Below are 12,320 nucleotides of genomic sequence, written 5' to 3' on the forward strand. Positions count from 1 at the left end.
GGAGTTTGCATGTTCTCCCCGTGACTGCGTGGGTTCACTCCGGGAACTTTAGCTTCCTCCCACTTCCAAAGACATGCACCTGGGGATAGGTTGATTGGCAACACTAAATGGTCCCTAGTGTGTGAATGTGAGTGTGACTGTTGCCTGTCTGTCTGTGTTGGCCCTGTGATGAGGTGGCGACTTGTCCAGGGTGTACCCCGCCTTCTGCCCGAATGCAGCTGAGATAGGCCCCAGCACCCACCGCGACCCCGAAAGGGACAAGCGGTAGAAAATGGATGGATGGATGTGATATATTTTGCATATTAATGAAGACAGAGACGCAAAATGGATTGCACACATTATTCTGTTTACTTAATAGACGCAATCCACTTTGCACATGTTTAGTCAATCAGCTTTGCGTGTGTTATCAAGTTTGCACGTTTTGTAGTGCACGCAAACCTTTACTAAATCAGGCCTGGGTGTTTGTTTCCCCGCCAAGGGCCTGAGTAACCGGATGTGACATTATGTGCAACAAAGGTCAGGAAATATAGTACTTTTAGATTTTACGTAATTGGGTACTCGATAGTTGCTAGGGAATTCAGTCAGTACATATAGAAGTAACAAATTCGGTACCTATCTCCGTTCTCCACATGAACAGTTTTTAATAGAAATGACTCCTATAGATCACACACCTGGTCACACACCATGTATGTCATAGTAAACTTACAGGGTACTTTTTAGCAAAAAGAAAGACAGTGCAACTTGACTTGATGAGTTAGTCAACTAAACGAGTGAATAACCATCTTCATTTTTTTTTAGCTCCAATAATTATTCGACTTATTATAATAACAAACATTAAATGTCATCCATCCAGTAACGTGCAGTCAAGGGAGCAACTAAATTAACTAGAAAAGCACTCGGAGAGCGCAGACCTCCACCACTGACCCTAACTTCTAATAGTAAAGAATCCTTAAAAAATGAATCAAGATGGTGATCTGGATCAACCCCAAAATCTATTCACAAGTTTCTTTCCCGTTTCTTACATTTCCTAAAAATTTATTTAATATCTGCCCATAACTTTTTCAGCTATGTTGCTAACTAACTTACATGTCCATGCGTGTTTGTTTTCATCTGTCGCTTCAAACATGCTCCGAGAAGGTTCACTCTTTGCGTTGGTATCATGGGCCGTTTGTTCTATAGCGGAATGAAAAAAACAGAGTAAACCATCTTGTGAGTCATCCATTCGCTTTGTCTCTGTGGGAGGAGGCGGGGCCGCTAGCATGCGCACACAGACAGATATGTTGCCTCATAATGACCACGTTTTCACTGCAGGCCACTGTGGCTCAAATTTGATTTTTTTCTAGCTGACTGTTTACACTGCAAGTAAAATGTGATTTAAAATAAAAAAAATAAAGGAAGTTGACAGGGAAGAAGTTGCTCCTGTTACAAAATAAAATAAGTTGCCAAGTTTTTTACGTGAAAATAAATATAGTAATATAATGTATAAATGGATGTACATAGTGTAATATATTTAAGAGGGTTATAATCTTTAAATGGCTGTTAAGTAGAGGAGACACGGACATCAGCGTGGATCTACCTGAGCTTAGTTTTTAACTGACATAAGTAAATGGGCCACAGCGTCATTTACTGTCCTTCAATAATTACTATTTTTTAGGAATCAAAATACATATTCATATTTACATATAGCCTATTATTTGCGCACAAGTGATGCACCGAAAATGTGGTTGTCTTAAATAGACTTTGCTCATCGAAACCGGATGTTGTGATGAAATATCCACTTCCGCTGGCGACTGCGTCTTTCCCGGCGCACACGATTGACGTAGCTCGCCCAAAGCTGACGAAAAAGTCACATAAAGGGTCACATTCAGGTTGGATTGCGGAAACTGAAGTCACATTTGAAAAGATCAGATTTCAATCGCATTCGGACTACCTCCTGATGTGGCCTGAATGTGATGCAAAAAGATCAGATTAGAAGCACTTTGGAGTGTTTAGACTGGCAAAAAAAATCTGATCTGTGTCGCTTGAGGGCAAAAATATCCGATTTGGTGTGCAGTGTAAATGAGGCCATCGTGAACGTAAGGTAGTGAAGTAGAAATGATACGAATCACACCCAAAATCTGATCACCTGTTCCCTATCCCATTTCTGACATTTCCTGCAAGTTTCATCAAAATCCACAAATAACCTTTTGAGTTAGCTAGCTAACTAACAAACTAACTAACTAACTACCTAACTATAACAGACAAGCAATCACTGGCAATTACATATTCTCCTTGTGGAGGTAATAATGATAAGATAAAATAAATATATATTTCCATGGATCTGTGTTATAAACGTAACTTTCCAATCATTTTTAATATTCTCTTAAAGGGGCCCTATTATGCAAAGTCAACTTTTTTGACCTGTCCGTGCCTGTATCCCAATTAGTGTCTCTCTTTGTCCACCCAGGTGCTTCCCATCTAGTGTCTGTCTATGTCCACCCAGGTGCTTCCCATCTAGTGTCTGTCTAAGTCCACCCAGGTGCTTCCCATCTAGTGTCTGTCTATGTCCACCCAGGTGCTTCCCATCACTGCTCATTACCTGCCTCATATATACGCCCCTGTCTCTCAGTTTTGTTGTGAGTTTGTTGCCATTCATGCCAAAACATAGCGGTCCATGTATGTACTCTTCCCTTTTTGTTGCTGAACACTAACTGAGCTTTGACCTAACCTTTGACCTAGCCGTTTGCCTCACCCCCTTGTTACCTCTGCTTTTGTTTGGACTGCCTTCATTTGTATGGAACCTTGTTTGGAATAAACCCACCTGTGTCTGTTCTGCCAGTGCTCTGTGGCCTTGTGGTTAGAGTGTCCGCCCTGAGACTGGAAGGTCGTGAGTTCAAACCCTAGCCAAGTCATACCAAAGACTTAAAAAATGGGACCCATTGCCTCCCTGCTTGGAACTCAGCATCAAGGGTTGGAATTGGGGGTTTGATTCCTGAGCGCGGCACACGCTGCTGCTCACTGCTCCCCTCACCTGAACATGGTGAACATGGGGATGTGTCTAATGCAGAGGACAAATTTCACCACACCCAGTGTGTGTGTGATGGTCGTTGGGACTTTAACTTTAACAACTCGCCATTGAGTCCTCCTTCCACCAGCAAACCTTGACAGCCAGTAATTTGCGGTCACTAGTGTCATAATTGCCCTCCAAAAATATGGACAGATATTTCTTTACACACAGACAAATCATAATACAGACAGGTAACTTAAAACACACACGCGCGGATCTGATTACACACACCGATTGTTATACAGAACCATCAGTACACAGACATATGAATTGGATTAGCACACACTGATTGAGATACGCCTTAGCAAATAATTTTGTTACAATATTACTTCTATACGTTTGCTTGTTTAGTGTGCGTGAAGAGGCGAGAGTTGTGGCAGAACAACTCCAGGCTGCTTCGCAATGACAACGCACCTGCTCACAATACCCTGAGCATCCGACATTCCTACTCACCCAACATGGCACTGTGTCACTTCATTCCTTTTTACAAATATCAAGTAAATACTTATGTCGACATGAGTCATCCAATCCAAGAGATGTCGACTTAAACGAGTTCCACCGTACACAAAACAGTTGAACAATGTTTTAACTGGGGGAAAGCAAAGTCCGTTTTCTGCCATCTCTAAATTAGTCATGGGCTCTGTGTGTTTGGGCATAGAATATTATCATTCCTTCTAAAAAAGCAAAAAAAAAACGCACTTTTGCACAATGTCAAGCTGCAGGAAAACCTGTGTTTTTTTATGCACTTTCTTTGTCTGTCTGGTAAAATATTTCCGAGGCTAAAAGATAAATTGTGTATACTGAGAGAGTTTTGTTGTTACACTCAAGTGAACATCAAACTTGCAGTTTAATTGCTTTTGGAATATCTCATGATAGGCGTTGTGGAAATAACGAACATTGATGGAAGCCGTTTATCTAGTCTTGCAGCTGGTTGGATGAGGTTACGAACACAGACATACTGTTTGATATTTACTGATACTGACATTTTTTTGTGCAGTCCTCCCTTAGTTTCATTTTACATAATGCAGAAAGTCTGTTCACTGGTGTTTAATAAATAATGTGCACAAAAATATTGGATATATTTTGTTGAGAAGTTTGGTCCTGATTTTGACATTTCATACCCAGCACTACAATTACAGTTAGACCCAGAATCATTTCAACAGGAACAGAGTTCTATGGTTTGTCACAAACATGTTGTCTATTCAAAACATTGTCCTTCAAGGGTCCATATCGGATCACATTTTATTTACTATCTGTATCAATGTCTTGTGTCATAATGTAACTGTCAACCAAATTTCCTTTTTTATGTGGATGATAGTGTTTGGTATTGTTCTGCTTCATCTAAAGCAAGTGCCACAAAACGTCTGCAATCTGCTTACAGTATTATTCAGAGAATTTTTTTATCAGTTCAGACTTGTTCAATTCTGTGCTTTTCAAAGTCAAGAAAGACAGAGGATGTCTGTCAGATTGTTACACTAAATAAGAAAATGATTGAACGATTTCTATCTACAAATAGCTGGGATTTTATTAGGAAGAAAACTTGTCCTTTAAACACCATGTTGAGTGTCTTACAAAGGAACTTTTTGGTGAAACTGGTTTTCTTTTACAGAAACAGGCTTATACAGGCAACATTTTTATCCGTACTGGACTATGGTGGAATTTGCACATGAACAAATTCGGTGCCATTTATAACTAGAATTAAGGAATATTTAAGTATGCACTTGTCCTCTGTCTAAATATTGAGAGAAAAGCATAAAGATGCACATTTCGGTAAAATTATAGTTCCAATATTTAACGCTTACCTTGACTTTTGCTTTATCCTTTATTTCAATCACAACAATTAAAAATACTCTCTATCTATATTTTAACAAGGTAAATAAACAAAGAAAATAACATGGTGTGTGTCCGAAAAGGAGCAGGGAGAATCAAAAACTTCTAATGTCTGAGTCCTGCCCCATTACTCAGACATAATAATCTAATTCTTTATCAACAACAAAATACCTAATTACCTTATTTAACAAAAAACATCTATTAAATATTCTAGTATACATTCAATTATAGCACATAGTATATTGCAGAGGTGGGACCAAGTCATTGTTTTGCAAGTCACAAGTCTTTGCCCTCAAGTCGAGTCTAAAGTCTTCAAATTCATGACTCGAGTCTGACTCGAGTCCAAGTCATGTGACTCGAGTCCACACCTCTGGTATATTGAGTATATAATTACAGAATACATATGATATTACATCCATAACCCCAACTCTAGCTCCGAGTCCTAAGCATGAACCTAACCCTACCTTAACTCCTAAGGCTTAAAGTAACAACAATTCACTAAAACTCAACATTAGCCAAGCAATTAATCCTATTTTGGTCTCCTGTTTCATCGAATTTCCTAACAGGCTCCATTCTTGACCATTCTAAATCCGCATGTTTGCTTGGCTTGCGTGTTCTTTTTCTATTTAGTTTTAATCCAAACAATTGTTTGAAGTACATCTAAGTATATCCGACTGCATCTCTATTACCATGTCAACAAGGAGCAAAGAAAGAAGTGTTTGTCTCACTTGTTAATAGCTTGCCTCTCTCTCTGGAGGCAATTTAAATTGAAGCAAGTTAATTAAACGTGTCTGTGTTTACATTCTCTCTCAAGAGTTAATGATTTATCTTGATTTTGTTACGCAGCTAAGCCAGTCTATCTTTTCATTGGTCTAAATAAACCGAAATGTCAAGTAATACATGTAGTTGGTGAATTGTTTTTCCCTTTTCCCTTTTGCTGCAGTTTATCGCCTTCGCCTCCTTGTTCTTCATCTTGGTGTCCATCACCACCTTTTGCTTGGAGACCCATGAGGCTTTCAACACCATCATCAACAAGACAGACAGTATGCGGAACAGCAGCCTGCCGGACATCGGACCGCAGTATGAGATTGAAACTGACCCCGCCCTTACATATGTGGAAGGTGTTTGCGTTTTATGGTTTACCATTGAGTTCCTGGTTCGTGTGACCTTCTGTCCGGTCAAGTTGGAATTTATCAAGAGCGTGCTCAACATCATCGACTTTGTGGCTATTCTTCCTTTCTACTTGGAAGTAGGCCTGAGTGGCCTTTCTTCAAAAGCTGCCAAGGATGTGTTGGGATTTCTCAGGGTGGTGCGTTTTGTTCGTATTTTGCGCATTTTCAAACTTACCCGTCACTTTGTGGGCCTTCGGGTTTTGGGCCACACATTAAGGGCCAGTACCAATGAATTCTTGCTGCTAATCATCTTCCTGGCGTTGGGAGTGTTAATTTTTGCCACCATGATCTATTATGCTGAACGCATTGGCGCCAAGCCCAATGATCCCACGGCCAGCCTCCACACCAAGTTCAAGAACATCCCCATCGGCTTCTGGTGGGCTGTGGTAACCATGACCACCCTGGGCTATGGTGACATGTATCCAGAGACGTGGTCTGGTATGGTCGTGGGTGCGTTGTGTGCTTTGGCTGGAGTGCTTACAATAGCCATGCCTGTGCCTGTCATCGTCAATAACTTTGGGATGTACTACTCCCTGGCCATGGCCAAGCAAAAGCTGCCCAAGAAGAGGAAGAAACATATTCCCCAGATAGTACAGGGAGGGTCCCCTGCCTACTGCAAAGCTGATCTCACCACCACCTGCAACAGCACTCAAGGTGACCTGTGCCACATCAAAGGGAGCAGGGTATTTGAACGCAATCGCTCAGGTAAAACTAAGAGAAACACTTCTTGTTGTAAACATTTTTTTTTTATTGTACAGCAAAAATAAACCCAAAGGCACTTCTTACCAAGTGACGGATTTTCCTCTTGACTATACTACTTTTTTGCTCCAGGATTCACTCCGTTTCTATGCTAATGTATTCTTACACTTCCGTTTACCGTGGAACCTGTCTAAGTTGACATCCACTGGACTACTGGACTTACAGTACTTAGGATAAGGATAATCGGTAATAAAGGATTTTTTATTCCAATGGCAGTTTGTTGACATTGTTTTCCTCCATTTGTGCACATTTTTTAGTTAGATTTTTCTTTTTTCATATGATATTTTATACTATTTGCTAAAACAGCTGCTGCAGTTATTTTGTTGTATATCTTTACCCCAATGGCAGCAAAGCTTACGATAAAGTGCAAATCCTACTGACAATTTAAAGAAGTCAAAAATAAATGGGTGCATTTTGTTAGCTGTTGTAAACTTGTGGAAGAATCCAGCTTTTATTTTAAAGTTTACTTTGCATTAAGCCCTTAAATAATAGCGATGCTAAGTGCCAAGTGGCGACAACTGTTGCTCATAGCTCTGCCCTGCACCAGAATTTTGGAAGTCTAAACACATGGAGACTCAAACAGGAAGTCAACAAAATCAAAACAAAAGCACAGAACAGTACTATAAAGCAGGGTATCCTCTTTCCCAGTTAAATTAGAGTTTGAGGATTTATTCCGGATTCGCAGTACTACAAATTTGGTTAACTTTTTACCAGGATACGATGCCACGATAACATATACACTTGGAGCTTACTTGCTTGAGATTAAGGCTATGTTTGCGGGTAACTGGTCAAAGCCAATAATGGTACAACCCAGTGACCATTAAGAAATTAGAGCCTGTAAAAAATCTGCCTACTAACCAATCAGTTGTCTCTTAAGAATGACGTTACCCTTCATTGACCGTGGAGTCTCAATGCACCGAGATTGCCGCACACAGTTGGAATTTTCTGGGATCAGGCAAAAACATTTTGATTTTCTCCATGATTTTCATGAGGAATGCTTTAGATTGTTGTCGGAGAGACGGACTGACTGACTGTCGTATGTTTACAAAGGCGGTACAAACAGTGCTCATAAAAAAGACAGCTACTTGTCTACATTTCCAAGAATTTGATTTTATGACGCATACCAACATCTGTTCTGTTTTTCCTGTAAATAAAAGTCTAATTAATTTCAGACAACCAATAATCTGTTGCCTCATTTCTGTCAGGGTCCCCTCCTCTCTGTTTTATTCCCTCTTTAGCTCTGTAGGCTACATCAATGTCCATGTTAATCCAATGTGTTGTAAATGTAATGACGATAACTACCACAGAGATACTTAAAGCATCATAAGATGACTCAAAAGAAAATTAAAACTGCAAGCAGCGTTTAGAGGGCTTTTGCCCCCCCTTGTTCCGCAAGGTTCACACGAGTCAGCGGGCATGCTGGATGCCCGACCCGGACACTGATATCATTAGAAGGAAAACGGACAAGTTTGGATGAGTCTCTGATCATCTGAGGTGAAGTAATGACAGTTGGATGGTTTATAGCAATGCCCCGCCCACCTACGTGTTATCAATCATCATGCTTAATATCGTCAGTCTGTCTCATACACACCAAATATAATCAATGTCTGACTTTGTCGAGTTATTCAGGTTTCGTGTCGCTTCAAGAGTGTCAAAGGCTGCGCTCACATCCTAAGGTGTAGGCTAAATTGGTTCGAAATTCAGCATTGCCCATCTGTCTACTATCTGTCATTTTTATGTGGGCTCATGTTGGTCAAAGTCCCAAAGACTAGTTTGTCATGGTTTTCCGCTAAAATGGTCTCACTTTAATTAAAATGGACGACTTCCTGTTAGTTTTAAAACATGGCTTCTTGAGACTTTTTTGTGCGCCCTGCCATGATAGATGTGTCCACCTAATTTTGTGACGGTCTGTGCAACAGGTACTGGGTCTTTATAGGGGGCGCTAGTCAGTCAATTCTCAGCTCTTGCTGCTCCTGGCCTAATTATGCACAAATGGAGGAAAGCTATGTCAATGAACTGCTGTAGGTTCAAAAATCCTTAATTATTGCCCATTCTCCTTATGCATCTTGTCAAACTCATGGGTAAATGTCCAAGCAATGACTCGTTTCGATTTTAATTTTGATGATGTCGATAACTGATATAAACAGGTTCCACTGGTTCCTTTGACTGTCAGGCTTCTTACTTTTAACTTTGTGGTAAAGAAGCTTTGCTATTGATACATAATGACATAATTAACCACTTGGAATATAAAAATACATTTGAAAATGTGCAGTATACATCAGTGGTTCTCAAACTTTTTTCACCAAGTACCACCTCAGAAAAAACTTGGCTCTCCATGTACCACCTTAATGACCAACATTAAAATACAGCAACATAGTATGGCTAAGTATTCATTAAAAACAAGGCAGAGGTTTTATTTAACCAGTATATTTTTGGCAAGTGTTACATTACACACAGTTTGAACAGTAACACTGTGTTTGAATATAGCAAAATTAAACACTAGATGGAGCCCGCGTGCCACTAGTGGTATACGTACCACAGTTTGAGAATCACTAGTATACATGATTATATCTTTCAAGTTGGTGTTGGATTCAACTTTTGCACAGAGCTAAGACTGGGTGAATTTAAAAAATATATATATTTAAATGTTCGAGGTGTGCATCACATGATCATTGTTACAGTTGTGTCGGCGGACTGCAGCAGCGGCAGTGACCTGACCACGACTCCAGAGGAGACGGTCCCCATGCGTAGGTCCAGCACACGGGAGCAGGACCGCCGGAGTGGTGGGACGTGTTTTCTACTTGCTGCTAGTGACTATAACTGCCCTGCAGATGGAGGCATAGGAAAAACAGGTACTGTATATAGAGATTAATAACATATTACTACTATTGCTTACTCAAACTATTTTCTCTTTAAGTTCTTTATCTCAATGCACGTTGGTCCTATTTGGGTGGGGTCTAAATGAAAATGATGTTGCGTACACAGAATAAGAAACCATAGTTCTGGTTTGCTTGTACAGGAGAATTCACAAAGATTTAAGGAACTTTAATGTCATACTACAGTGGCACACATGAGACACATTAGATGGCACAACATTTAGATATGAGTATGAGTAGATATGAAGTAGATATGAACTTTCTTTGCTTCTATGTGGATTTTGTGCAACCTTTAGTTCAAAAGACAGTCGGAAGTTTACATACATTAAAGGAATAAATTATATATTTGAAAAATTCTTCTAGTAGAGTGGATTAATGATGCAACATACATCTTCAATGATTTTTAAAAACAAGGATTTAGTGCCGAAAGGTTATTTGACACCACATAACAGAGTAAATATTTTCATTTGAAAATAACACTGGTTACGCATATGTTTAAATACCGGTACCTGGTTATATGTTCTATCAAAAAGCTTCTGGAGTTATTCTGGAACTCTGTCCAGATGTTTCACCACTCTTCTTGGTAGAATTTATAAAGTTGATTTAAATTGGTTGGTTTTCTGGGCATAGCATTGCAAGTGCATGTAGTGCTCAAATGTTTTATAAGATTTACAGAGGCCATTCTTGAAAATTTGTATCCTGCTATGTCCTTTTTCGATGGCCTGGTCGATCGTCTTCGGCTTGGGGCGGCGTCGTGTAAATTTTGTTGTCTTCTCCAAAACGGCAACATTTCGTAATGGCTAACTGAATGCTTGTGTGAGTGTGTTTGATTTAATTTGAACAATTTAATTGGTCTGATGATATGAGGCTGAATTTATTGGCGGAATGTGAAGCTCGTGAACCCGAGAAAATCCATAAATTAGCTACAGTAACAGTAAAAGTAATGGTTTATAGTTCGGAAATTGTGGTAATCTTTTAATGCTGCCAAAGAGACAATACCAGATGCGGTCAATAATGATCACTAACAAAAACTTATTGGGCTTGATCCTCTTTAAATTACTGACAAAGAATACATTTAGAATTGTGCAACTAATTCTTTATCATAAAAATCAATGAAGATGTAAGTTGCATTATCATCTCACCCCGAAAAAAAGAATGGATGAAATAAATAAAAAAATAAGACAATGAAGCCCACTATGCGTAAACTTCTGACTGTAACACAGCACAACTCACAAAAAAGTTGTGTTAACCTAAACCTGCTCAGTATCATACAGAGAGTTATAAAAAGTATTTTTATTCATGCTCTGAAATATTTTGGAGCCTTATTTCCAAGAAAGTTTTGCACAAATTCCACAAGTTTTTAGTAGGTTTTTTTTTACCTTTCCTCCGTCTGAACTCACAATGGGCCTCACTGGTCGTTAGGGAAATAAGATGGGCATGCACTCACAATACACTACAGTATATGGCTGTGTCTCAAACTGTATACTTCCATCAGCACACTTTTATTGGTATAGGTTGTATTCACCTGATGTCATATAAAGCTAATTAACTATGCGAGACTCGAAGTGGTGGTCAAAGCGTGTTTCAAAGCGTTCTGAGCGGCAATTTGCATTTCTCGAAAAAAAATGCCCGCTGCTTGTGTTGTTTCAGGCTGTTGGAACCGTTCGAATCATGAAAAGGTTAAGTTTCTTCAGATATTCTCAAAAGGTAATCAAGAAGGGGCAAACAGTTTCAAGATTTTACAAAACGACGACAAGAAAAGTGGCTCTCCAATATAGCACTCCAGTCCAAGGGAGCAAAGTTGAAGAATGGACGAGTTTGCAGTGATCACTTTGTTAAAGGTTTGTTTGATATACTTTTAACATTTAGTATTTCCTATAAAGTATTATCTTGATAATATTTGTATTTTATCTTTTTTCGGAGTAAGTGTTTTGTCAATTAAAAGAAAGCAAACGTGAGCAAAACCTAAAAGAGTTAACCAAAAGTAGCTATCATAAATGATGCTTTCAGCACATACATAACATTGAGATATGTAGTCATATTTTGATAAAGACAGGGGAAATCATGCGTACTCATAACGCATGCAACAACAACATGGCAACTTGACCGAAACTTATCCAACCATGCAGTTACAGTGAGCTGTGATCACTTCTCCATCTTCTTTCACAACCAGCCAGGTATTCAGTGGTGTCTCTGATTATCTTTATGAGTAGTTAACATAATGGGAAAATTAAAAACCGTGAATCAAGGCTAACAAGTGCTACTCGCTGTTTGTTTACAAGGATGCGTCCCCACAAGACACCATGTTAAATCATGAAATGCAACCTTACCCGAGCAAAAACGATGCATATTTATCCGGGAGAGTCTCGATACCAATTTCCTTGACCCAGCCACACACAAAGAAGTTGTAGACCTCTGTGCTTTTCCAAGCACTCATGTGTTTTGTCATGTAGAATTAATGTCTGCCGCACCAGATAGTTCGACCGACGGATAATACTTGGGATCACTTGAAAAATAGTTTTTTAAACGTGTAGGGTTTCCATTGCATAGTAAAAAAAAAAAAAGGTCTCGTATATGCTTCTACTGGTAAGATCTAGGCCCTTTGTGTACTCAGATAGTTCACATACGTGTACAGCT

At 39.4% G+C, this 12,320-nt stretch overlaps 1 protein-coding gene and 1 long non-coding RNA gene across 4 annotated transcripts in view; one reads left to right on the forward strand and one right to left on the reverse strand.

The window, feature by feature from the left end:
• Positions 1-12,320, forward strand: part of kcnc2 (potassium voltage-gated channel, Shaw-related subfamily, member 2) — a 110,854-nt gene that overhangs the window by 79,050 nt on the left and 19,484 nt on the right. For both annotated transcript variants that reach the window (XM_061960667.2, XM_061960666.2), the window contains exons 2-3: positions 5,820-6,753; positions 9,489-9,659. In XM_061960667.2, coding sequence (XP_061816651.1) covers positions 5,820-6,753; positions 9,489-9,659 — 1,105 coding nt within the window. The remainder of the gene's footprint in view (positions 1-5,819; positions 6,754-9,488; positions 9,660-12,320) is intronic.
• Positions 1-12,320, reverse strand: part of LOC133606579 (uncharacterized) — a 42,044-nt gene that overhangs the window by 20,278 nt on the left and 9,446 nt on the right. The window contains exon 1 of one of the 2 annotated variants that reach the window (XR_009815277.2): positions 1,087-1,173. The exons of the other annotated variant lie outside the window; for it this stretch is intronic. This is a non-coding gene — a long non-coding RNA (uncharacterized lncRNA). Of the gene's footprint in view, positions 1-1,086; positions 1,174-12,320 lie in introns of those variants that run through there. 2 annotated transcript variants of the gene reach the window in all.

Source organism: Nerophis lumbriciformis, linkage group LG05 (assembly GCF_033978685.3).
Source record: "Nerophis lumbriciformis linkage group LG05, RoL_Nlum_v2.1, whole genome shotgun sequence".
NCBI classification, from domain to species: domain Eukaryota; kingdom Metazoa; phylum Chordata; class Actinopteri; order Syngnathiformes; family Syngnathidae; genus Nerophis; species Nerophis lumbriciformis.